Source organism: Cucumis melo, chromosome 1 (assembly GCF_025177605.1).
Source record: "Cucumis melo cultivar AY chromosome 1, USDA_Cmelo_AY_1.0, whole genome shotgun sequence".
Classification (NCBI taxonomy): domain Eukaryota; kingdom Viridiplantae; phylum Streptophyta; class Magnoliopsida; order Cucurbitales; family Cucurbitaceae; genus Cucumis; species Cucumis melo.
Window position 1 is genome coordinate 34516133 of NC_066857.1, and position 27678 is coordinate 34543810.

At 30.2% G+C, this 27678-nt stretch overlaps 3 protein-coding genes across 5 annotated transcripts; all 3 read right to left on the reverse strand.

Annotated features, from left to right (window-relative positions):
* Window positions 1-640: 640 nt before the first annotated feature.
* LOC103499920 (uncharacterized) lies at window positions 641-2858 on the reverse strand. The gene is made up of 6 exons (XM_008463063.3): window positions 2544-2858; window positions 2370-2422; window positions 2100-2155; window positions 1495-1986; window positions 1091-1268; window positions 641-1008 (listed from the first exon to the last, which is right to left on the reverse strand). Exons 1-6 carry the CDS (start codon window positions 2686-2688, stop codon window positions 853-855), a joined length of 1080 nt encoding a protein of 359 aa, XP_008461285.2. The 5' UTR covers window positions 2689-2858; the 3' UTR covers window positions 641-852.
* Window positions 2859-3780: 922 nt separating this feature from the next.
* LOC103499919 (E3 ubiquitin-protein ligase BIG BROTHER) lies at window positions 3781-7263 on the reverse strand. 3 transcript variants are annotated; one of them, XM_008463061.2, is made up of 9 exons: window positions 6973-7263; window positions 6595-6695; window positions 6149-6292; window positions 5802-6033; window positions 5617-5654; window positions 5231-5275; window positions 4847-4974; window positions 4309-4417; window positions 3781-4215 (listed from the first exon to the last, which is right to left on the reverse strand). In XM_008463061.2, exons 3-9 carry the CDS (start codon window positions 6290-6292, stop codon window positions 4147-4149), a joined length of 765 nt encoding a protein of 254 aa, XP_008461283.1. In that variant the 5' UTR covers window positions 6595-6695; window positions 6973-7263; the 3' UTR covers window positions 3781-4146. The 3 variants fall into 3 exon arrangements, with proteins under 3 accessions (XP_008461283.1, XP_008461282.1, XP_050944233.1); XM_008463060.2 differs by having other exon boundaries at window positions 6595-6711; XM_051088276.1 differs by lacking the exon at window positions 6973-7263 and having other exon boundaries at window positions 6595-6830.
* Window positions 7264-13940: 6677 nt separating this feature from the next.
* LOC103499918 (sm-like protein LSM2) lies at window positions 13941-15927 on the reverse strand. The gene is made up of 4 exons (XM_008463059.3): window positions 15799-15927; window positions 15125-15211; window positions 14782-14940; window positions 13941-14201 (listed from the first exon to the last, which is right to left on the reverse strand). The coding sequence occupies exons 2-4, from the start codon at window positions 15125-15127 to the stop codon at window positions 14082-14084; spliced, it is 282 nt and encodes a 93-aa protein (XP_008461281.1). The 5' UTR covers window positions 15128-15211; window positions 15799-15927; the 3' UTR covers window positions 13941-14081.
* Between the last annotated feature and the right edge of the window lie 11751 nt (window positions 15928-27678).

Sequence of the window (27678 nt, forward strand, 5' to 3'; positions counted from 1 at the left end):
GAACACAAGTGTGAAGATTAAGGGAAGAAGAAGAATACGTAGAGGATTATAGTGGTCACCTACATCTACTCTCAATAAGGCATCAACAAATTTTCATTCACAAGTGTTTTCAACATACATACGAAGGTAAACTCAGAGAATTTCTTTCTTTTTTTTTTTTTTTTTTGCTTCCATTTTAAAAAGAACAATTTCTCAGTATTCTCATTACTGCTCATCATGCATTTTTTTAACTTGCTTCTTTTAATTATAAACAATGTTATGAGTTGAGGACTAAAGAAACAGACAGTTTCGAATCCTAGTTATTTTATTTTCTAGTTATAATTACAAAATCGATTACTGATTGAGCTAAAGAAGGTCGTGTCATTCACCATTAAACTCGTGAAGTTTTTGAAAGTTATGACCATGAAGAGAGGGATAAAAGACTTCTTTATTTAAAACTAGAAGAGAAAAAAAATGAATCCATACCTTCCTAGACCATACATCATTTATTATATACTTAAACAACAATTGCCTGAGTTTGTCTAACGGAGAAGAGGCAAGCCAAGATCAAGATCATATGAAATCCAAAACCAAAATCATAAGCACCATTTCTAGCAGAGAATCAAGTAAAGTTCATACAAATAAAGCAACAAGGATCAACTTTCTCTAAACGGTGTTATTATATTGTAAAGAATACTTTTTCTGTTCAATGAAACTCAGTTCAAGAAAATTTGTTTGGTGGCTAAATACAGCAATCTTATCAACATGGAACTTCCCCATTATCTGTAAGCTTACAAGACATTAGAACAACACAAAAAGAATGAAAGAATATTCTAAACGAATGACACTTTGGCTCAAGTTTTCCTGAACTTTTTAGTTGGAAAGAGTGCAAGGCTTGAGAAACCAAAGAACATCCAATGCTTTTGCTTCTTTTTCAACAACAGAAGAAATGGCTTTAACTCTCTCAGCAGATACCCCTCCTTTCGTCACCTCCTTTACCTCTTCCATTTCTTCTTTGATTTCCTTCTCCTAATCGAAAACACAGATGATCAATCAGAGAAGTTTGAGCAGCTGTTATATAATAATAATAATTATTGGTTCCATTCCTTACCTTTAGTCTAGATCTCGATGGTTTTGAAGCAGGGATTTTGTTCGGAGCACGTATGCTGGAAAAGCATTGAGGAGATGGTGGATTGGTTCGGATTTGCAGTGTGTTATCCTCTCTTTTGTGCCATACTTTCTCCAAGTCCAAAGGGATCAAGACATTTTCGTCGTTTGCCGCACTTTTGCTGCATCAAATTTTGTATAAACTCATCATTGGCTAACACAACAAAACATCGTCTGACATAGGCTTAAAAGCCAAAAAATGGTTAGGCACATGATTCACAAACACACATATACAATAATGATCCTTTTCTTTTGCTTTACACTTTCATATTAAGCATACGATTCACAAACACACAACAAAACATGGCAAGAGTCTAAAAACAAGAAAATTGAAAACAATTTACTCACATATTGATCTTTTTCTTTTGCTTTACACTGTTACTGATTGATCCATCAGATTTCTCTATACTAAGTTCACCAAATGGCTTCCTCTCTTTCTCCTTTTCAAGATCATTCAAACCCTTGGCCGAAACCTCCTTCTCCTTCTCTGCACATTTCTTCTCACCCTCAACACCATTCTCCATAGCTGATTGCTGCTTAACATTCTCTCTCTCCCTTACCCTAATAGCCATTCTCTTTATCTCATTACAAAATTCTGTAATTTGATTCAGAATATCTCGTCCTGCAAATAAGTTCCTTGCTGAAAGTGTGCTTTTCAGCGATGGTGCCCCATTGTTCTTCTGTTGCCCATCATCCATCAATGTCTTCTTCTCTGCACTGGATTTGATCCCTGCCTTAGTAGTAGCTTTGGCTGTGTGGCTTGGAGGCGTAGAAGAATTGGGGTTCTGATTCTCATTATTTGAAGATTGAGGAGGCCCTCTTCTCTTCAACTTTCCATCTCTGAATTAACCCAAAAAGGGAAATGAGAAAAAAAAACTCGGATCTATTTGAAATGAAGAAAAACCTACTGTCAAAGTTACTAAAACTTAAACTATTGTAATAAACTACAGTACCTTCCTATACGATCACTGGATTGAAGAGTATCAGTGCTGTAACCCGGGCTTGTAAGCTTCCAAAAAAGAAAAAGGCAGTAAATTTAGAAGAAAAGAACATATGGGCAAAGAAAAAGAAAAAAGAAAACCATGTGCATTGTGCCCTGATTTTGTCAGATTAGCTCAACCTAGCTCAAATCTGCAAAATCTTGACATTCTTTCCGCTTAAGTGTCAATCAAACAGTACGAAATCAAAGTTCAAGAAAACGAAAGAAAGAAATAAATCGATACCTTCGTAGGAGTTACTCGAAGTAATTCTTCAGCCGTCTTCGGATGCTTACAATCTACACAGACCCAAAAGAAAACAAAACCCATCATTACCTAAAAACGCAAAAGAACTCCCAGAAAAGAGTTCAAAATCCAAGAACAGGATCGATCGATCGATCGAGAGGAAGAGAAACTTACCTGGTCGACAAAACCAGGCCTCATCATCCACGGGGTCGTGGATCGCGGTGAAATCAACCCATTTGGGGGCGTTGATGTGCTCGTACAATTCGTCCTCTACGAATCTCCATTGAACATTTTTCCAATCGACTTTTGCTGGTTCCATTATCGAGCTCGAGAAGATGGAGTATGGAGAAGCCGAGAAAGAAGAAGAAGAAGAAGAAGGTGATGTGATGCAGAAGAAGTGACCGTTGTGTTGGAGAATTCTCTGCGTTTTTTTGTGAACGTTTTTGTGGGCAGCTTTGGTTTTGACCGTTGGAGGATTTTTTTTTTTCTTTTCATAATATTTTATTGTTTAATTATAAATATTAAATAATTTGTCAGGTTGTTGGGCTTTTCAATTTTGGGCCGATTGGCTTCGACCCATGATAGTAATTATTGGAATAATAATTTAGTATATAACCTCAATTTCTAAAAATTGTAAATAAATTCTTTTACACATTTTTTGTCATATTTGTAATTTTATAAAATATTATTATATATTAATATTTTGAATTTAATTGCTATATTTATATTTTTTTTTTTGTGATAATATTTGTAATTGAGGTGACGTTATCGAATTTTAACCATTGTCTTTTTAAATATTAAATTTAGTCATCAAAAGCTATTGCAAATGGCAAAACCTATTAATATTATTTACAAAGTATAACATCAGTTTAAATTCTATCAATAATAGACATTATCATCGATAGGATGACTTCTATTAGCAATTTTAAAATCTAAAATGCTATTATATTTTATAAATATATTAACTCATTTGGTTAGATTTAAAAATATCCTTATTGAACACATATACCACACTAAGTTTTGTTACATTAAAATCATTGTTATTGACCTTAAAATATGCAAACAAAAATGATATTTTAATTTTAATTTTTTTCCCTTTGAGTTAGAAGGTTGATATTCTCAAATTTCCACTAAAATAACAATACAATACAATGATATAGCTGAATAAATGATAGAAAGAAAATCAAGTTTTTTTTTTTTTTTTTTTTTTGTACATAAAAAATTATGAAATTTAGTCAACCAAAAACAAAAGTTCAATAAAGTCACAGAAACAAGTGAAAACAGGTAAGAAGAGTCTCAAAAAGTATATCATTCTCACTATTTCTTTTACAAAACTTGAAATAAATGATGAAATGAATTCATGGTCTTAAAGTCACTTAGATTGAACAAATATGTAACTCGAACAATTGGGTTAGATCCAAAACGTCTATATTAACCTAATCTAACTCACCCCAACTCCGGAACATCCTAATTTGAAGCAGTTCGAGGTGACCACCAATCCATAAAATGACTACAAAATAAGCTAATCTTACTTAATCTAAGAAAATAACTAGACTTCAATTTTAGTAAGCAGTTGGCAAGTTAAGAAGAGGGGTTACATGTTCTTTCTTTCTCTTGATCATAAGCAAGCGTGGGGGGAGAGAGAGTAAGGATTAGAGTGTACTTGATTCGCTTAGTTAAGTAGAGATTTACAAAATGGGGAGAGAAATGAAAGTGAGAAGGCAAAAATGGGAAAAGATGAACAAGAACAAAATGTTAGAGCTTCCAAAATCTACTGTCAGTTATCACTGGCCGATGCATTTGTGCTTCCATCTCCGAACACCTCGATGTTGCAGATCGGACATATCTGATAAAAATGATGGTGAGTGGCAAGGTAGAAGATCAAGTTATAACAGAAATGGTGAAAGTATGATATGAGAATGCCAAGAAAATTACTGACTTTGTTGATGGTGAGCCATTTGGTTATGCATTTGTTGTGGTAGAAATGCTTGCAGGGTAATTTTATTTGTTTGTCCCCTCGCTTGTACCTCATTTGGCAAATCACACATCTGCAGTTGAAAGAAAACAAAACGAGTAATATTGAATGACTCAAATATTCCACTAATGATACAGTATCGAGAAAGTACCAAGATGTAAACATCTTCTTGTGTCTTGTATGATTATCTTATTTGTAACATTGGTTAGAGGTTCAAGTTCGACATTGCTACACTAAAAATTAAAGAAACCAAAGCGAATGGATTTGTTAAACTGCATTAACTTGTGTACTATGACAGAAAAATGGATCCATATGACTACAGTGTAGACACATTGACACCAAACCGGTTATTAGAAACTGTCATCTACATTGACACTGAACCGATTATTGACGGATGATTCAAAGTTATTCTGACAGGAGTCTTCTTATATACCCACCAAGTAAAGCAGATTAACGAAGATAGTGCAAGATAACTGAAATGTAACATTTGTCAAAAACTGACCTCTCATCGAGCTTTTTTCTTGAGAAAAAGCTCGTTAACTTGCATCGTGCAGTCGGAAGCAAACTTATTTGTTCTTCGGAAAGACCCCGACTTTCAGTTCCAACTGATTCACCCAAGTCCAACAGTTCCTGTAAGTTTGTTAAGAAAAGGTTTTATTTCACAACCAACCATAGTTTATATGGCCATAAGAAACCAGCGGCTAGTTGATAATTGAGCTAAAACCTTTTCTTTAAAGCAACATAATCATGTGCTCAATAAAACATGGGTTTCAAGTGAAGAACAGCCTCAACTTCTATAGGGCAATCTATTGCAGATCTACAGAACATTTTTTCAAACATGTTCTTGAACAAATCTGGTTTCTAAATGATAGAGTTGAAATCGTACCTCATAAGTCATGTGGTCAGGATCAATCTCATCTTGCCATGTAACCTGAAGAGACGAACAAAAGAAGACTGATACAATGAGCCCTAACAAACCAAAAAGGAACCTATTCCCATAGTTCAAAAGTAATGAAACTTCCTTGGGAACAAAACTGATCAGAAAGAGAAACTTTTCGACATAAACTAAAACTTTAAGAATAATAACATTCGATGAACATTCTACAACTTTTGATGATAATAAGATGAACCCCTAGTTCATTATTTAATGAGTTACGTGAAAGGATCCCAAATAACTTTTTGACTAATGCACGGTTCGTAAGGAGCATTAAGTAGATCATGGTCATAACAGAAAAGGAGGCATATTGCGAAATCAAGGAGAAAGCATCATACTTGAGAAGTACTAGTCTCCTCCCGATGGCTTAAATCACCTGCAAAACAGGAAACCAAGTAACAAGATGCTGATAAGATCCAAACGTACCGACGATTCAACCGGACGATGTGATAGTGATAAACTCATTGTTAGCTTTGAAAAGTATGAAATAAACAGACTCAGTATCAGATATGTCAACACTTACATTCTTCTGGTATAGAATGAGCATCTACAACATCTTCTTCCACGGATGGCGCATAGGATGGTTCGGGGATTTCGACATTCACCGCTGAAGTAGGATACTCCCATTCCCTTTCACCAACATCCATTGAAGGTGGTAAATGGTGACTTTCCTCCGAATGGCCGTAGTACGTATTCCCATGATCAGATACTCCAAATTTATAACATTGCATATTCATTGACCAGTAAGCATTTCCCTGAGAAACAAATCACCGTCCATTTCCAATACTTACTATTCTCTCAAATGAAAAAAACTCGGGCTCGAGCATTGACAAATAAATTACATCAGTTTTTCATGACCTGCTTTGTTACCTGATCGAGCAATGGTACAGCATTGCCATAAGCAGGCACTTGATGTTGGTGAAGCCCTTGAAAGAAATCCATGAAGCTCTCTGTATTTGTGTAAGGAAAGCCGGTGTCCATGTAATGTAATTCCATTTGTCTATCTTCATTCATCTTAAGCAACAATCAACAGTAACATTTGCAAAAAAAAAAAAAAAAAAGGAAAATAACATATCAAATAAAATGAAATATGAAATGAACTCAAAACCTACATTGTGTTAAAGCTTTAGAATGAACTTATCCATAACAATCTGTTTGGTTGCTAAGAGAACTTAAGGGAAAAGGTGAGAAAGCAAAGGAAATTGAAGATTTGAAATTTTCTATCCAATGAAATAGGAAACAGACCCTAGAAACACTGAAAAAAAAAACTTTAAAACAAACATGAACATTACCACAAAACCAAAAGAAAAACTTACATTTAACTTCTTTTGCCTCCAAAACGAAAAACACAGAAAAAGTCTTATGATTTTTCTTCTTGATAGCCAAACAGAAACTTCCCCAAGAAACTCTTCACACTCTGACAGATGAAAAATCTGAAGGAATTAGACAAATGTAGACAAATGAGTATAAAAGATGTTAAAGAATACTAAGAATCAGATAAAAACAGACAAATGAGCAAAAAATAAATAGGTACAGATCCCAGTATTCATTAGAATCTTCATAATATCCACAATAAAAACAGAACAAAAAAAAAAAACAAAAGCTTCTTCTTCTAAAACTTATCAAACAAACAAACAAAAAATAAAAGCTTGAGAAATGAGGTACAAGAGAAGCTTGGAAAATGGAAGAATGACCTTAAACTCTCTCTCTAAACTCTTCTTTTTTTTTTCTTTTTCTTTTTTTTTTTTTCCTTTTCCCTGTTTCTCTCTCTCCAAAACTCTTGATTTCTGGCAGAGTCTTAGCAGAGAGAGATGAAAATGAAAGGAAATGGGGTTATGGTTTTGTGTACCCTTCCTTTCCTTCTTTGTTCTTCAATTTGTTTTCTGGCTATAATCCATTTTCTTCCATCTCTTAGCAAAATGAAGGCTTTTAAGCTGCTTGGAATGGGCTTTGAAATCTTCTTCAAATGGCAAATGGGTATTTTTCAAGTTTCTTTCTTTTTTATTTTTACTTGTATTTATTTCGATAAACTAAAGAGAAAGAAGAAAAAGATTGTATTTTTCTCGAAAAAATAATAAATAAAAGGGTGGTCCACTCTATGTTCATGGCCTCATTTTATCTTATTTTATATTTCTTGCTGGCCAAACATGTTTTTATGTCAGAAACACTATTCAAGAAAAATTAAATAAAATTGACAAAAAAAAAAAAAAACAAAGATAAATATATATATATGTATATATATATATATATATATATATATATATATATATATATATATTGACGTGAATTATACTGTAGAATTTAGTATATAAATTCAATGAAAGTTTAATTATATTCAACGTATATATGTTTTTCCATAGAAGCAGGGAAAGCTATTGTAGTTGGCAGAGAGGATGTTACAGAGATTAGGAATATCTCAAGGAAAAACCATAAAGGGAAAATTGTTATTTTTCTAAGAAATGGCATTTAAAAGGAAAAATACTTGAGAATAATAAACAAATAAAGGAAAGGAAAGGAAGAGTAAAGCCAATTAAACTCAGTTGAGGTGAGACTGAGAGACAGGACATCAAGCATCAGAACAACAAAATATAAAATAAAGCTTTTGTTTCTAAACTTAGTCTTTATTTAATCCCTTACATCTTCTTAGAACTATAGGGTTTTTTTTAAGTTTATATATATATATATATATAGAAGTATGCCGATATATTGCTAACATGAGTATGGTAGCTCGAAGGTTTAGCTATATTTCTTTTATTTAGATTGGAGGTTTAAATTTCTTATTCATATACGTCGGTTAATTATAATTAAGAAAAGAAAAACAAATTTAAACGTAGGGTATAGATTGCTTGTCAAAATATTTACTTTACCTTTTTAGACGTTGGAGTTCTAATTATCATTTTGATTAAATTTGAAATAAAAAATATATCGACCAAATAAATACGAAATTAAAAAAAATATTTACTTTAATTAGTAGATGAAATTTAACCTATAACAATTTAGTGCTTTACTTTCAACTACCCAACAAATATAGTCTCGAGACTCTCGACTATATTGATGAATCTCATCGTAATTAAAGGTAAACTTTTACTATCTTATATAGTACATGTTTAATTAAAAGTTTCGTTGTAATAATATTTCATACAATTCAAATTTTTCTAGTACTAAAAAGTTATGAATTTGAAAACTAAAAAAAAAAAAAAACCTACATTGCTACTATTACAAAATCAATAGATAAGGAACATAAGACGTAAAATAATCGAAAATAACAATGTGTTGGTTATGTTCACAAGAAAAAAAAAACAAGAACAATTTCGCAAGTGAGAAAATTTATAGGATACATAATAAAGACGTGTCTAGAGTTTAAACATAAATGTAACAAAAGCGTAGATAACTCAACCGGTACTTAGTCATTCGAAGCATCATTTAACGGGATACAAAGCAATTGAGAATTAAATATGGAGGGTAATATATCATATGATAAGAAAGTTAATAAACTAAGTTGTAGTAAAAAAGAAAGAAAGAGAAATGATGCATTGGTACAACTTAGACCGTACAAAGTAAAATGATGTGTTAGAAACAAAAGAAAGAGAAGTGCTTTTGAATTTTTAGTTATTACCAAAACAAAGTTTCCAAAGTCTCTGATTCTTCTGATACTGAATCTTATCCTTCTTCTCATCTCTTCTTTCTTTCTCTCTCTCTAGTTCTTTTTTTTTTTTTTTTTTTTAGTAAATCACTTCTCTCTCTCTCTCTCTCTCCAAAGTCTAAAATGCATAAACTAAAATTGAAGGAATTTGAATCGAAAGGATATTTTAATATATATAAAAGTGAAAAAAAGGGGAAAAAACAGGATAAGATTATTGGATTTGTTTAATGAAAAATGTGTTTGTGTGTTTGAAATTTTGTGGTGTAAAAGTCCAAGTAGTTGACAGTACCAAAAAAACAACACTGCCTTGTCTTGTTGTACCTTAGCCTTTGTATTGCATTGTTTTGTTTATGTCTTCTCCCAATAACCCCTATCTCCTTCCTTTCCCTAAATCTTTTACTATTTTATTCTTTTTTACTATTTTTTTGGGGGAATGTTTTTAGCTGAGTTCTTTATTTATATATATTTTCATCGTTCAATTATAGATATTTCCAAATTTATCGATATTTACAAACTTAATTCTTAATTCCTATCTTTTCATTGGACGAGTTTAGACTTAATGAGCAACACCCTCTACTAATCTCAAAAGGTCACGAGTTGAGAGGCATATTAAACAGTAGTAGGTGATTGTAATGAATTGGACTCTCGTTCACTCTAAACAACCAGATACATTAGACGTGATTAACTAGAGGATGTTTTAATGGCTTTACTGGTATGGTTTTCTTGTTTGAGGATGTCTTGTATGTTGGAAATCTAGTTAATACCTCTGTTTCTTGTCACATCTGGAGAGAGGAGAACAAATTATGACCTTATTTCACGATGATTTTTTTTTTTATCTAGAAAGATGGTTTCTGGATAGTATTCTCCCTCTTGTCCACAATGAGTTGGTTAGGGATCGGAGTAATTAGTTTGTACTACTATTATTATTTGTTGACTAAAAAAACAAGACATTTATTGTATACCTATGCATGACGTTTATTGGACCGCTAGGTCATCCACCCTAATTTCATACTCCCTCTGTCATATCGACATAAGATCTACTAATATTAATAATAAATTTATAGTGTGAACAAATATAATATGCATGATACTACGTACTTTAATACGCTAAATTCTTTTCATTGGTGTTTTGTGCTCGTTTTGTTGAGAAGTCTTTTTTTTTCTTTTTTAAGAATTAGAAGACAAGAGAGATCGTGAAAAAACTTTATAGACAAAAAAGTAGAAGTGAATGTCTTATTAATCACTACCTAAACTATTGTTCTTATAACTATATGTTTGATATTTCTTTCGAATGTTTGATATTAAAATTGGCTCACTTAAGTTAAGCATATATAAGAACGAAAGGTATTTTGATGAATAGATATTTGGTAAGTTAAAAATGATGAGATATTGGCTCTCAACATCACCATTATCTCCTACCTACAAACCTTCTAAGCAAACTCGTTAACCAAAACCCTAATTTCACTTTATAATCAACCTCAATAAGCGATAATCGATATAAACCTAATATATTTGCTACATATGTTGACTATTAGACTACAAAATAAATTACTTAAAACTTTCACCGATTGCGACGAACATACCATATTCTTAATTATCTTTAAATCTTTATCTTCAACACATTTACTTCTCTCTCTCTCTCTCCTCGTAGGTTACCAAAAAACGATCAAACAAATCATCGATGGTCTCCACATAACCGACGCGAGCTCAATTCTATCAACTTAATAAAATAAATAGAGTATTTGGGATTTAAATAATATTTGAAAGAAAATGAAAAAATAAAAATGGGATTTTGTGGAGCAGTGTGTAGAATGAGTGAAAAATGGGTCATAGTCATAATCATATTTCCATGTGAAAGAGTAAAAATTGTTAAGGCAAAAGGGACCACTACATAACCTTACTCCCAAGCAACGAATTAAATTCTCTTTTGCCTTTTCTTTTGATTTATTATTGTTTTTATCTTTCTAATTATTATATTAAAACCCAATTTTATTATTTGCTTATTATTTCAGAAATTGGGTGGGAAAAAAAGAATTAAAAAAGTTGGTCAACAATTTCACAAAAATTAAAATTGGAAAGAAGAAAAAGGGGGAATTGTTCCAAAGAGACAGATTCTATATAATTTGGTTGGGTCAACCCCAGTGATTATGTTTATTACTTCTAAGTTTGTTAATTAACTACTACTCATCGTACTTATTAATCAATGGAATTAAAGTATTTAAAAGTACACTAAACTTGATTTACTTTTTAATTAAAATATCTACTTGTGTAATCCCATGGTAAATTGTATAATATTATAAAATAATAATTATCCAATTTTGTTTTTCTTTTTTTTAACATAAAAGCATGTTCATAAATTAATTAATAACATTTTATACTTAATATTTGGTGGGTAGCTATAGCTACGAATATATAAAGGAAAGTAGTTTTGAAAATTTTGTTTTTTTTTTTCTTTTTAATTCAGGTAAAATTTAACTTTTTTTTTTTTTTTTTTTTGCTAAAGAAAAATCATTTGTTTCGATTATTTTCAAACAAATTATTTTTTTTAAAAAAATATTCAATTCTTGGAGTGAGCATTTCCAATGCAATTCCCATTAAATAAAATGTTATAAATAAAAATAATGATACTATATATACACAAAGATATAATTAAAATATCAAAATTTCATGATTTTTAAAAGATAAAATTATAATTAAATTAAGAAAAGGACTTAACCTAGGTCGAGAAAGGGTTGTACCATAGATTTACCATTAGAATAACCAACAATCTTGATAATACGTCGGTTGTAGTGACGTTAATGAAACTTAATCGATCTAGCGCGAATGTGGGTTAAAGAGGAAGACAAGAAGGAAATTAAAATTTTGGTTCTAATTACTGTTTAGACAATAGAGAGAGAAGATTTTTGTAAAGTGAAAAAAGGGAAATCTCCATACCGTAAGTAATTTATTAAAATAATTATTAATAATATATGGAGAAAAAATTATAGGGTAAGTTAGAAAAACATAAAGACATGATTTGAAGGGTTGGATAATTAATGAAAAGAAGAAAAGGGGAAAATGGGATTCCCTATGAAATCTTTATAGAGACGTAAAATCAAACAAAAGAAACTGTCCAACTTGTTAGAGGGACAAGACCAAAGCAAAAGGATGAGAAGAAGGTTTTTATTACCAAACTTATTATTGTTTCTTCTCCACTGGGACCCACTCTCTTACCCCCTTTTCTTCTTCTTCTTCTTCTTTTTTTTTTTTTTTTCTTTTTTTATTTTTTACACATTTTCTCTTAGTACAAATATTATATCAATTAATTATATTTTATTTTGAAGCTTTTGAGTTATGGAACCTTAAGCTTGAATATCGATAACAAGTGTAATGAATTAGTAGACATTTTTTTTTAATAAGAATTGTAGAGTTCTTTAATGGTCTCTTTTGTGCATTAAGTTTGGGTGGGCTACCAGATATTTGAATAGATATAAAAATTACTATATTTATCTTTCCAAATTAAGTTTTAGAGATACTAATAGTTTTTTTTCTTTCTTGCAAAGGATATTTTCTTCATCTTGTATGAGCAATTTTGTAATTACAATTTTAAATTTTGGATGAGTTAATATTATAGTCAATCAGTTGGATATCAAAGGCAAAACTATATAATTCAACTTGTTGAACATAAACATAATATTACATGAGTGGGTAAATCAATCATTTGTGATTCATTTCCTAACGATCCTTACTTGAAATGCTAATTCTCCGTATAACTGAATGAAGAAACTTCATTGAATGGTGACGATTATAAGCTAAAGCATCTACAAGTCATTCGATAAAGCAGAGGACACTTTTTCTAGGTACCGATAATCTCATCTCAAAAAACATAAAACCCCTTTTTGACCTTCGCTAAGGAACAAAATACATCACAACAAAGTCGAATGGGTTTCCTGTGCATTGTGTACCCCAACAGGATACCCACAAGAGTCGTAAAAAATTAACCCAAGGGCCTTCTTCTCTTCGACTTGATCTACTACTAGTTTTAAGCGGCTCTCGCCAAGTCTCAAGTCCATTAACAACCGAGGGGGGCCCTAAACGCACCAAGTGCTCTACAAACTCTCTCCACTATGAAAATGAAAGCCTACAAATTTGCTTCTTGCGATGAGACCAAAGTTGCCACATGATAACAACTCCCCTGTTTGCAAAAATCCTTCATATCAATCACAAATCTATCTAAACTCGAAAATAAAACGAGAAGAATTTCCACAACCAAATGACATGACTAGAAATTTCCTAGTAGTTCCTGCCATTGCAACAAGATCGGTTAAGAATGGTCCCCTTTTTTGTCTATGTTTCCTTGGTGGAATCGTATGTGTCCATGAATATTGTCCGAGCACAAATCTTTGCTCTAGGTGCAACCTTGTTGACCCCCAAATGGCATCCACATGAAAACATCGTAATCATGGCTAGAAAAGGAGACCAACCCTTGAGGAGGCTGTATTCATCGAAAGGTGATGAGGCTTTTCACGAAGAAGGCCCCTTTACAGTCCAAGCTCCAAATAATCTCGTCTTTAGCCTGACTATTCCCCAATGGAGAATTAAGGATGTTGTCCACATCAATGGGGAAAACATCTCCAACAATGTCTTCTATCCAATCTCGGCTGGCAACAATAAAATCTGCCACCCACCTGTCTTTCCAGTCTGCTCTAAGGAGGAGAACATTGGACCCATCCCTCATTATCCAAGTAGCTTGGCCAATAAAAATTCCCCAATAATTAACGACTTTCCACCTAAAACCTCTGATAAAGAGATCTCTACCCCACAAAATGGTCCTCTAGATGAGAAGGGTGCTCGCCTAAGGGGCCATAAGGAAGCCCCATCCACGAAATACTTCCATCAAGATTTTAGTCACAAGGCCATTAGGCTCTCAAAAAATATTCAAGCTGTAATTAGCTCAAAGGGGTTGGTTGAAAAAAGAACTTCATTCTATATTAGTCAGTTTATTTTGAAGAGAAATTTAATATATATACTTTCAACAAATTTTAAAAGAAATATACGTTGTTAGATTACTATTGATTTGTTTACAACTTAAGTCTCTTTTTGCATCTACTACTACAACGCTAAAAATTGCACTCTAATACTTTCCATGTAATTCCATTAAAACTTACAAACCAAGTGATATTAGCCACCTCGAGCCTCGCGTCTGGTGGCATCATGCAACAACTCGACATCAACACCATCTGGTGGAAGTTGAACATATCTCACCACTGATCCCCTGATGAAACAGTTTCTCACAGAGAGCTGAAGAGAGAATTTGAACCCCATAAGTTTAATGACCACCAACAAAAATTCAATGTTCAGCTGACAAAATGTGAAATAATTGACTTAACATCATGAAAAAACAAGAATCTATACCATTCCTAAAATAATCAGCAACCGACATCTGTCTTTCAACTACCATCTTCATAAAGTAGTTTGCAAAAAAATTGTTTATTTTTTCAGAATTCAACTAAGAAATGAGGTGTTTCTTTACAAAATGGGAAATCTATAGCAAGGACATGGAAAGAGAACAAGAGAAAACACGAGGATAACTCAAATAGAAAACCCTGTTACCCTCCCCTTCAAATCATCAAAATAAAAACAACAAAAAGAATGTCAATGACTCAATGGTTAAGACAACTTTATTTCTCTAGAGAGAACCTTCTAATTAAATGAACCAAAGGGACCTTAATACAAAAGAAGCAGAAATGAGAAGGGGTGCTATGAGAAATGGTAAAAAAAGAAAAACAAAATCGAAGTTAGCCTTGCCTCAAGTGTAGGACCTCAAAATAATTATCAAATATATTGCAGAAATATAAACACGTAAAAGAAAATTGGATACCATGTGAGGGTATTTGTCTTGATCAACAACCCTGGTGTTTTCCAGTTTGATGTTGAGATACTGATCTACAGAATGCAGGGTTCCTCTAATTGCTAGGTCGTTCTTCAACTCAACTGTCACCTCTCTGCCCACCAAATCCTTGAAGTACGAGAAAAACAACTGACAAACAAAACCCAAATCAAATCAAAGTCCACATACATAAACCAAATGTTGAAAAAAACCGTGAAGGCCAGGTTTGAGATACGAGAAGAAAAAAAAAAAAAGCAACAACTTGAGCACCTAAAGTAAGATAAACAGTAACGAAAAACTCAAAAGACAGAAACCAGTACTTAAATGAAATTACCATTTTCACTCGAGGTTTGAGGTGATAGCCTGAAGTCTATCTACGCGTGAAGATCAACGACTGTTAAAGGTTGAAATGTCGTCCGAGCTATCAATGGAGAAAACACGCCTTTTTGAATTTAGAGTATAAAAGATAATCTATATCTATACAATAGATGATCCTAAAAAAACACTTTCAGTTTTAATGAATTATTATAGCGTTAAAATAAATTGTTTGTAAACGATATATATGATGGCAAATTATCATTGGGTTAAATGCATAAATTTGTTAATTATTATTTACTCCATTGAAGCATGCCACCATTTAAATTCCAACGCCTATATATAAATCTAATACATTAGAATCAAAACCCACTAAATTATCCAAAAAAAAGAAGAAGAAGAAAAAAACACTGGATTCATCTGTGAGTGGTTTTGAACGGACAAATGCAAGATAATGAAAATGGGAAATGCAGTCAATGCTAGAAAATGAATGAAAGAAAGTCGAGGTAATCAAACACCAGGCAAGAGTTTAGAGATCATAACTAAAACATCTAATCTTCACAGTATCATGAAATATCAAAATGCCATAACAAATAGGAATGGGTTATACAAAAGACGAAACATTAAGAAAGTGAATATATGAAGAACTAGCGGATCTAAATGTGAAATTGAAAGAGAGATAAATGAGTGTACCTTGAGTGAAAACAGATGTCTACGGTGGCGCGTTGGCAGAAACGAAATCTTTCGGGCGGAAAGAGGATTTTAACTTACGAACAGTTTAGGGTTCTATAGAGAAGCGCCAACGATGAGTCGCAATTCCCGGGTTCTAGAATGGGCCGATATTGGGCCGGTTGGGCCTATATTAAAACCTTCACCCATAATGATTGCGTAAAATGTTTTTTTTTCTAAGCATCCAATTTTCTTTTTCAATAATTCAAATTTCAAATTTTATTTTTTAAATTCGTGAATGCCAAGGCCTCGACTAATCTCACGTGACAATCCATTTGACCATCAAACATTTTGATGTCTAAGAAAAACCCTTAGAAAACTAATCTCAATTTCATTCATATATTTCAAATTTTTCTTCCTAATTGTTTTAACTAATTAATAAACATTAACACTAAACACTAAAACTAAAGTGAGTATTAAGTGAAGATCAATCGAAGTTTAAGATGTAAATTAAGAGTCAAAATGATACAAAAGTCAAACCTCAAGAGTAAAATTTTACTATTTTGAAAATCATAAACTAAATTGAAATCAAACTCAAAACTTGTGAACTTCAAACATTGAAACCCCAGACATAGAATGCAGTAAAATTACACACATAGTCTAAACACCTATAAATTCTTTAATACATGCATATATATAAATAAATGGAGTTTGTAAAGAGGTCAAGTAGGTATTGGGTAACTATACAATTTCAATGCTTTGTTTTGTACATTGGAAAAAATGTATGGCCCATGGACCATCTCCACCATCCCCTATCCTTCCATTCACCTTTTTTCATGTCACTTTCTTCTCTTCTTTACACTTTTTTTTTTTAGTTTTTTGAACTGAAAACTTTGATCTAAAAAACTTTGAAAAGAGATATATTATGAATTAAAGAGAAATTTATGGGCTTTATTAGATTCAAGTCAATATTTATCATCTTTGACTTGACTACATCATCTTTACTTGTCTTAAATTGTCTTCAAAAGTGAAAACTATCTCCAAAAACCATCACAAAATCGTTCAATATGTTTTGTCCTCGTTTATAAAAAAATTTAATCCAAAAAAGGACGACTATTCTAAGCCAAGCATGCTTAAATTTGAGGTTCATGTGATCGAGCTGCCAAAAGAAAAAATACTACTTATTAATATAGGTGGTAAGTCTTTCTTAATTATGTTTTGTATCATCGTGATTCCTTTCATTTTGATGTGATTTTTTAGTTCATTCATATACCTTTTTCTAAACTCATTTGTTACAACAAGTTTTTAATTTTATCTACATCAAGTTTGATGCTAGGTTTATATTTATTCTTTTTTTTTTTCATAATTTTTTATATGTTTAATGCGATGTGTGAGTTAGCCGCCATATTGAGGTTATTAAAGAACATGATATTTCTCTCTAAAGACCAGAAGTTCAATACATCCTTTCTATAACTGTTGTTGTACTAAAAAACAATACATTATCTAAATGTTTTCAATATTTTAATTTCTCTAGTTAAAAATTTGAAGTTGAAAGTTTAAATTCTATGTCAATCGCACTTTTATAAATTTTAAAAATAATTCTAAGACGTCGATTAAATTCAATTTAAATAATTAAAATATATTATCACATCGAGAAGTTAAATGTTGAAATTTATGTACCAAAATTAATATTAATATTGTATTGAAGAAGAAAACAAAAGTAAATTTTAGGGGTGCAATTTTATGATTAAGCAGAATATTAATGTAGACATAAGTAATTTGGAGCAAATATCTATTATATGATATTGTTTTAACTTTTTGCAACTATTAATTATTTTGAGAATAATAATAATCCTCATTAATTAAACTTTATAGGCATTGGTAGAAGTGACAAATTGAATTATTTTATTTTAATTTAGAAACTTTCTAAATTCAATGATTAGCTTTAATCAATCTCTTCTTCAATATCATTTTCTTGTTTCCCCCAATCATATCATTTCCAAATCATTTCACCTACTAAACTCAATCATTCTACCCTCCATATGTTTTGTTTTTGACCCATTTTGGATTTCCATATCCTTATGTTTATATCATATTCGAATTTTGGTTCCTTTCTTAAATTTCAATTGAAAAGATTCGTTGCGACAAAATTTTAATTAACTACGTAATTTAGGTTATTTTTACCAAATCATAATGAAAGTTGATGTATGAATTAATGCTAGTGAGTTTAAATCATAAACGTAATTTGATTATTTTTTATAATAATGATGATTGCGTTGTAATGGTAACTATAGAATGTAATTCATAGAAGTAATCGTACTGAATACACCCTCAATTGATCATCAATTTGGATTATTGCGTTATTTAGTTACGGATTTGTATGAGGATCCCATGATTAAATGACACACAACACAAGTAAATTAAACAACACTCCAAAAGTAATCAAACGAGACCCAATAGTTTCATATTCTCATTGATCTATTACGTTTCCACCAAGACCTAATTGTTATACAAGAACATATAGTATAAAAACAAAATATTTTTATACTAGCTAATTAATACACATTCCTGTGACAAAGTGCTAAACTAGTTTTGTAATTTCATTATAAAATATCAGTCTATAGACTTTTTTGGGTACCCTAATTATAATCTCTCTTCCTTAAAATTGAATCTTTTTTACATTCTTATGATAGTGTGGGTCTGAATTTGCATAGAGGACTACATATAAGTGAATATCTAATTCTTACATACTATATTTGAATTCCAAACAGAAGAAAAATATATATGTGTGTGTGTTATTAGAAAGAATGTTGTGGAAGGTTTGTGGGACTATTGGTATAGATTTTTAGATCCATTTTGTGCCACAAATAAACTATAGGGGTTTCCTATATGATTTGGGTATATGTGAAAATGTGAAACTGTGTATGAAGTGGGGAGATAAGAAGTCACTATCCTAAAAAATTATGTCTGATTTGGAGGTATCTTTTCTTTTATCCAATCCAAAATTAATATATACAAAAGTTATGGTTTCTTTTTACTTAATTCGTTTTTTTTAACGAGGGAAAATGTTGTGTATAAATTTAATCTACGGCATACAAATAGTTAAAAGGACGACATTCATCATGTGTTCGTCGATTTAAAAGATTTTTGTTTTTTAATCTTATCTTTAGATGTTTAATTTTAATATATTTTCTTATAATAACTCTTATTTTATAATGTTTGTTGTTAATTTGCTATTTTTTTTCTATAGAAATTAATGTTAAAGTACTAAATTTAATATTTTATTTTAAATATAATGGTTAAAGGTGGACAATTATAAATAAATAAATAAATGACTATTAGTGACTTAGTATGATTAGGGTGTATTAAAATATCTGATTAAATCTTATTTTTCCTTTTTTTTTTTTACTTAATGACAACTTATGTTTTATAATGCATTTTGGAATATGAATTTGAAAGCACCTAGTTGTTATTATGTTACTGTTTATGTTTCTGATGACTTTATATTAATTATGGTTAATAATATGTAATCTATTTTGTTTTTTTAAATGATACGATAGATCGGCAGTACAATCGGATATCTTCTTTACCATCAAAAGGAAAGAACAAGAAAGTAGTTTGAGAGGTGAATTAGAAGTAATTGGTGAGAAAAATAGTTTTAATGTAAGTGTTTCGAGACATATATACTCTCATAACGCATTATATATCTATCTTAAACATATATTCCACACCATTTAGTTATTCCTTTCTAGATATTTTTATTCTCCTAATACTGCATATAACCTCTAAAAATTCCCTTCAACCAAAAAAGAAAAACTGTCCGCAAATACTTTATTGTTATAGGAACGAAGTATGAAAGAAATCGATTGTTATGTTTGAGAATGACAAATTCATGAATTGTGGTAGAATCTCGGTACCAAATTGTTCCCTATCCTTCACATGTGTGGATTAGTGTTCACGGAATGATTGAAATTAAGTGAAAACTTTGCTCGGGCTAGTTAGAAGAATGAGATTAGGGAGAAAGACGTGACCAAAAACTTGGAGTCTTCTTCAAGAACTCGACTCGAGCAACCATTTATAAGAACAAAACCTTACATATATGAATTAAATTCGTAAAATGGTTTCGAATTTCTAGGAATTAAACACTTGTAAATCTTTTAACGTGAGACAACAGAAAAAGGCCCGTTTGTGTAAAGTAAAAATGAATATAATTCAACTAACAAAAAATGTGTTCCATTATTGACTTTGAAGTTATGGATTCAATTCTACTCACATTTCTTATCCTACACGTAATTTAAAAAAATAAATAAAAGTTGGTCTCAAGGTTACAAATTTTGGTAATTCTTTTTTTTTTTTTTTTAATAAAACAATCATTTACATTATTATTGAAATTTGACTTTAATTACAAAATACCCGAAGCAATAAGAATTGTGTGAAAACAAATAAAAAAAAAAAAAAAACAAAAATCAAATAGTTATAAGAACCTATAAACACTTATGACGACTAATATAAAAAAAAAAACCATATAGAATATAAAAATGCGAGACTAACTAATTATAAGGGTAGATCGTAAAATTAATATTACTCGTCAAAGTGAGTTTAACGTGATTTTTCATTTTAGAGATGGAAGGTTCGATTCTCGATCCTCAATTGTCGTACTCAAAAAATGTATATACAATTTTTAAATTTTCTCTCAAATATATACAAAATTGTAACAATGGCATAAATTTGAGAATCCAATTTTTGTCATTCAAATCCAATTCATACAACTATTATAAAATCGAGAGTTGAATTATAATAGTTTGTGTAAGTGGCGATGGTATAATTACAACTACTCACATTTGATACGGATTATTGCCATTTGCTCCAATAATAATATAATAACAATAATAACAACAGATGCAACCAATTGGATATCAAGCCTTGAAAGGTACAAAATGGAAGGAGGCAAAGGCATTGATTGGCAGGCAAAGCAAACACACACATGAACACAAACACACAACTCTCTCTTTTCTTTCTTTCTTTCTTTCTTATTTATTAAAAGAAAAACCCTATTGAAAGATAAGGCCATCATCACCCTTTCTTTCTCAAAATTTATTAATGATGAAAAATAAATACAAGTGCTTTTTTGGGGGGGCAGAAATATGACATCATAAATGTGAGTGAACAGTGAGTTCCAATGATATATAATATATGAGAAGGAAAAAAAAAGTAAGTGTGTACTGTTTAGCCATCCCCATGCAATTGCTTTCTATCTCATCTGCTCATCCCAAAAACTCACTGTTCATTCATTCAACTCTCTCTCTCTCTCTCTCTCTCTCTAACTTATTTTAATTACAAACACAAATAAATGAACAAATAATATATTAATACCCTTTCCCCCTATATTGTCCCTAAACTACTCCCACTGCCCCTATCATTTTGCCCTACCCCACTTCTTCTCCCCATCACTTTCACTTCCCTATTTGCTTCATAACTTCTACCTAGGGTTTAACTTTGTATTCTATGCAAATCTATTCCAATATATATGTACATGTGTTTTTCTTATTCTATCTATATATATATATATGATAATTTGTATGAACTATAAATGAATTTTTACATCATGTGTTTAATTACTGCATAATGGATGTAATTAAAACTCTTGTGTGGTTGTATTGATTTGGGTCAGTGTAGCTTTAAAGTGTGTATATATATGTTATGAACCCTTTGCAATTATGTAGTTTTTGTTATTAACTTCATCATCCATTATTTAACATACTTGGTTATTTAACGAAAACATGGCATGCTGATTTCAACGTAATTAAGCATTCGATACTAAAAATTCAAATAGTAGGGACAACAACGATAAAAGAAAAAAAAATTGGTCACAAAAGTTTAGAAGTTTATCGTAATATATTTTGAAGTAGACGATGTAACTCATTGACGAATTTAGTATAGATTTAATAGAGGCTCGAGTCTCTCCTGTTCTTTATACTTGTAACTAGCTCAATAATAAAACCGTCTTCTAGTCCTCTCTCAAGTCTCATTCCTTATTTATTTTTTCGTTATTTTGATTGAATCATAAAATCCTCTTCCATCAACAATTTTTTTTGAATCCATCACTGACGTAACTTTGAAAGTTAAAATAAAATCATTAAAAACAACTTATTGACAATTTTGTTTTTGATGATAGGGTATGTAGAGTGACGAATCGAATCGCAAATCTCAAATTTCATTGCATAAATTTATGTCGATTAGGTCATCATTTAGCACAAACCAAAGTTTATGAGAAGGTATAATATCCTACCTAGTTTGTCACATAAATTATTGGGGTATATATATATATATGTGGGGGTGGGGTATGTGTTAGAGGGGTGAATAATAATGTGAATATATATATATATATATGTGTGTGTATATATTAATGAAGAGAGGAGTTAAGGGCAGGGTGTCCTAAAATGAGAAGAGGAAGGGGCACATAATGATGGCATTTGAAGACAGAAGTCAGGGTCAGGGGAGAAGGCATGGAGAAGAGGACCCTTGAGATAAAAAGAAAAAGAAAAAAAAAGGTTATATATACACACACACACATATATATATATAATGTTGTGTCAATAATAATGATAATAATGTAAATTACTGTATGGTATTGTGGCAGAGGGAAGAAGAGGGTATTTTGTTGTTATTTTAAAGAGAGGCTTATGTATAATAAAACCAAAAGTAAAATTGGAAAAAGACAATCACTAATTCCATTTTGTTGTGGGTTCCAAGATTAGGAGACAAAACTCTTTTTTGTGTTCAACCCTAATTTCCTTATTTTAAGAAAAAAGAAGTGTTTCTGAAGAAATTCTGAAAAGGCTTTGGAAGAGATGATATAGTTATTAGAAAGAAATTAAATAGAGAGAAACAGATTTGAAAGAGGAGGAAAAGAGAGAAAGACTCATTTCCCAATTACCATGCACACTCGTGTTGTCTTGAATGCATTAAATTATTGCACTTTGTATTTAATTCTATACACACATTCATTTTTCTATCTCCAAAATTCTAACAAAAATATAAGGTTAAATCATAAATTTAGTTCATTTGTCGTTTAGTTTTTCTTTTACAATAAACACTTTAAAAAGTTAGAGATTAAATAGATACGAATTTTTTTTTAAAGTATTAAACTTATTTTAGTAATTTAATCAAAACCTAACCTTACCCTAGCTAGTTTAATCTCTTATTTTATTACTATTAATCATGAGTTCATTACCTTCTGAAATTCTTAACTAGGCTAGCTAAGATAACACTAATTATGTTGGTTAATTAATTGTGTACTTACTTTAATAGGATAGTACACTCATAGGAAAAAAAATTAAAAAAACATTTTAATACATTTAGTAAGTCTAAAAGAATTTTTTTAAACATTTACTATAACAGCAAAAACATTTTTTAAATATATTTTTAAGTTTAAAGAATATTGATAACACTTCTATAATTCAAAAAAAAAAAAAACCTCTAAGATATATAGATTAAGGTAAACTTAATTATTTATATCATAATAAATTTTATAAGTATATAGGAGGAGTGTCAACCTAATTGATTTCTCTTATCTTATGATTGTTGTTTAATTTTTTTCTTGTCAAAATGAAAAACCGAACTAAATAATAAATGATATCTTTATCAATTAAGTTACAATTCTAAAATTAAGACCCACTTACCTATACATATATATATATATATATATATATATATATGAAATCTAAATCTTTTTTTTTTTTGTTTCAAACTTTTTTTTCTTTCTTGAGTTGGATTTAGGTTAGTTTTATATAAACTATCTGATTGGATTTGGTTTGCCTTTATACAACCAGAACATTATTAATGGGATTTGGGAAAGACATTAATTAATGGTAGAAGCTCTAGTCTTTTTTCAAATTTTATTTTTGTCGTTTATCAATTAAATTATGAAGTAAATTATATGTTAATAATTATAGAGTAATTAATTAGTATCTATCACTCACTCTCAGAAAATAGCTGTCATATATATATATATATATATATATATATATATATATATATATATATATATATATATATATATATATGTAATGTATATTATTTTTGGAGAAATTCATTTTAGCATTGCTGCAAGCAAAAGGTACCCTTGTTCTATGGTTCTGCCACCCCCCAACTTTTTCAAACCCTTTTTTCTTCCCTTCCCTTTACTCTAGCCGACATCTTATTTTACTCCCACAGTTACCCTCTCTTACATCGACTCGAATGTAGTCCAATCGATTAAACCACGGCAATAAATTTGTTTTTTATATGAATAGTTATTGTTTTTCATATGTCATTTTGATTGTCGATCGATGAAATGTAACTTTCTAAAAAGTTGGAGCTTTAAATAATCTTTCCATTTTTTGGTTCGTTTGTTTCACGGACACCTAGGGTTCTCATAAAGTGAATTGCGATGGAGAGTTTTGGATGTCTTCGTAAAACATGAATTTCCTTATTCCCGAATATTTCCACTTTTCATTGTTTAATTTGTCCTTTATATGTATGTATTAAACTTCATTTGCTTTATATAATTAAAGTAAATTGTCAACCCATATATATCTTTTTTTTTGTTATATCGTAATTCTTATCTTTTTAACGAGATATTCAAATTTAGATTGATATTTATCTTATAAAAAAAATATCATCATTTCGTTGGAAAAAATAACATAGAAAATTAATATAAATTGTTTTATAAATAACTATACGCTTATTAACGAAAGTGTAAATAATTTAGCATCATAGTATAATACTTCTAAGTTTTTTTCTTAATGTTTGTTGTGTCACACCTCCTTTCATAGCTCCCTTCTCTAACCCCTAATCTAGCTCCACAATATTTCTGTACTTGGTCGCTTGACTCACTTAAACGCCTAGGATTGGCTATTCTTGCCTAGCCAAGCTTTCCTCACCTAAGGTGTGTTTTTGCTGCCTAATTAACTCTATGTCCTTAGTCAAAATTACTTCCTCAAGGCCACCTTGACTACTACAATGACACATTAACCACGGCCTTTAACCAACTTTTAATAAGAATTTTCTTCTAGTAATAGCGCTCTTAAAAGACTTAAGGATTCTTAAGTCTAGGGTTTACCGTTGTGTTGGTCATAAACAATAGTATGGTTTCAATATAAAATAACAACAAATTAACCTTAGTATATACATATATGCCACTTGATTTAATGCACATTTTCCTTTTCCTTCCTAATAACTTGTGTTTGTAATAATTTTGTACTACTTGAAAGCTATTGTAGGTTGTCATGTAATTGAAATTTTCAACTATATATTTCAATGTGATGAAACCCAAAAAAAAAAAAAAAAAGGAAGTAAAAGTGAGTGACCATTTAGAATAAAATTGAATGTGAATTTAATGAGTATGGGAGTTTGGAGAGATTGGTAGTTATGAGATCTTAGTCAATGTTAGATTTTGTTTTTAATTATCATATTTATTATACATATTTATATATTCTTCCTTTCTTTTTTCATTTTTTTTTATTAAATTTTGTTAACTATATATAAAATTTTGTTTTGTTTTATGCTTGATGTTGACTATATATAATCCTTAATCATAAATAATTAATATTAATTCTTAATGGTTTTCTCTCTCTGAGCTGTATAGGCTCAATTTTTTGTTTTTAAGGTTAAAGCTTTAATTTGATGCTTTGAGAGATTCCCAAACCCTAAACCCCTAATTTTCTTCTTCTCTTTTTGGATTTTATTTGTTTGCTCACAAAAAGCCATTCCCATTTTATATCTTTTAGTGGGAAATAATTGAACTCAAGCAAGTTTTCACGTATTTAATTATATATTTTAGGTATAGTTGCCAAATTAATTAACGTGATGTATTGTCACACTTGAAGACACTTTAATAATTAAGATGTGTATTATCGACCAAGATCAATACATAAATTCGAGTTACATTTACTATTAAAATATAAAAACATTCTTTTAAGATAGAGAGGTTTAAAAACTAAATTCACACGACAAAATTAAACTTGATGATTAAGGTATTTTTACTTCTTTTTTTTCTTTCTTTCTTTCTCCGAGGGTGGATTAGGTAAAAGTTAAAACTATGTTAATTTAATATCTTACCTTTTAGAATTTCCTTCACCTCTAATAACTTGATCCAATGGTTAACATTAAAATAGAGGAATGATAAAGGTTTGGAAAACCAACCCAAGAAATTCCCAAAAAAACTAATAAAAGAAAAAAGGGAAAATTAAGGAAATCCAAAGGCATTGGAATAATTGAAAAGAAAGGTGATGGGCTACAAGAGGTATAAAAATATTATAGGATCATGAAAAGACTTAACATAAAACCTGAAAAAAACTTGTCAATGTCACTTCGTTAGCTCAAAAAAGTTCTTCCCTATAACAAAATTTCCCTTTTCTTTTTCCAAAAAAAATTCTATATAATGCATGAAAATCAATAATAAAAAAGAAAAGAAGAAGAAAAATTGGGAAATTTGACTGATTGACAATTCAAAAAACCCTCTCTCTCTCTCTCCCTCCTTTTTGTTGGTTCCAGAAATCTTTGCATGTATAAAGCTAAACCCAGGAACCCACACAATGGCCAATTTAAACAATTCAGAATTTTGAAAAAAAAATGATCGATGTGGGAAACATTAAACACGATAATCAAAGCAAATGCTGGGATTTGGATTTGGATTTGGGCTGATGAGATATATCAGAGAAAATTAAATAATCTGTTTATGTTTTCTTTCTCTCTAAATTAAACAGAATGTTCTCTTTCTCTTCTCTCTCTCTCTCTCTCTTAATTAACTTAATTAATTAATTTGTTTGTTTGTTTATTTTTAAAATTGTTTTGGTCTCTCTCTCTCTCTCTCTCTCTCTCTCTCTCTCTCTCTCTTTCCCAATCTCTCAGGGGACAACCAGCATGTACTCTCTGACTTTGTCTTTTGGCTTTTTTCTTCTCTCTTTATTTTAGGTTATTATCATTTTCCCCTCTTACTTATTACTACTACCCATATATTCATCAAATTTTGTTAATATTCAATTGTGATCCATCAAATTTTGATGTCAATAAACATATGTTATGAGACGAAAAGAAATTAAAACTTACGTGTTATGAACTATAAAATGAAAATTTTGACGTTGATGATGATGATAACAATACCCTTTCTTTTCTGGCAGGAGGGTAAAAAAAATTCCACTTTTCTCAGTCTCAGCTATCAGCTTTCTGCTTTCTTTTTCCATTGCTTCAAATGTTAAATAGTTTTTGGAACTGAGGTTTGGTTTCTTTGGGGTTTTGTTAGTACTATTATTGTGTGTATTTCTTTGGTAACTGTGTGTGTATGTTTGAACTTTTAATTCTATTTAATTTATCTGTTAAGTTTCATTTGTTAACTATTAATCTTTGAAAATTATGTTTGTGGATTTTTTGATTAAAAAAAAAAGGTTTGAGTTAATAGCCAAAATAAAAAAATATGAATTGATCTTTGGAAAGGAAAAATAAGTTGACGAATCAAGTAATAGAATAAAGAAAATTAAAATAGTTATTTAACTCTTAAATTTATGTTTAATTACACACCATTTGGTTTTAGTTTTTAAATACTAAAAACTATGTTTTTTTTCTTCATTATTATTTCAAAGTAAATATTTGGGTTTTTTTATTTCTCGTTATTTTGCAACTATTTTGTTTAGTTTACAAAACTTTAGCTTAGATTTATAGGTTTGTAAAAATTAGATAGCAAACCAAAATAAACCCTGGTTTGAAAATAGTATTTTTCAAGCTTAATTTTTAAAATTAAAAATTAGAAAACGAATGATCGACTAAAGTTTTAATCTCTTTATTTTTCTAACTTTAACAAAAGGATAATTTCTTTTACTTTTGTGTCAAAAGAAATTTGTTGTTCTAATTTTTATTATATTAACC

Excerpts from the sequence above, each read along its gene's own strand:
- LOC103499920 (XM_008463063.3), bottom strand. The coding sequence starts at position 2,688 with ATGGAACCAGCAAAAGTCGATTGGAAAAATGTTCAATGGAGATTCGTA. Across the intron at positions 2,423-2,543 it reads GGCCTGGTTTTGTCGACCAG|ATTGTAAGCATCCGAAGACG; the intron begins GTAAGTTTCTCT and ends GGGTCTGTGTAG. Across the intron at positions 1,009-1,090 it reads CATCGAGATCTAGACTAAAG|GAGAAGGAAATCAAAGAAGA; the intron begins GTAAGGAATGGA and ends GTTTTCGATTAG.
- LOC103499919 (XM_008463061.2), bottom strand. The coding sequence starts at position 6,292 with ATGAATGAAGATAGACAAATGGAATTACATTACATGGACACCGGCTTT. Across the intron at positions 4,418-4,846 it reads AGAAAAAAGCTCGATGAGAG|ATGTGTGATTTGCCAAATGA; the intron begins GTCAGTTTTTGA and ends TTTCAACTGCAG. Across the intron at positions 4,216-4,308 it reads AATGGCTCACCATCAACAAA|ATATGTCCGATCTGCAACAT; the intron begins GTCAGTAATTTT and ends CATTTTTATCAG.
- LOC103499918 (XM_008463059.3), bottom strand. Across the intron at positions 14,202-14,781 it reads AAGACAAATACCCTCACATG|CTCTCTGTGAGAAACTGTTT; the intron begins GTATCCAATTTT and ends TTCTCTCTTCAG.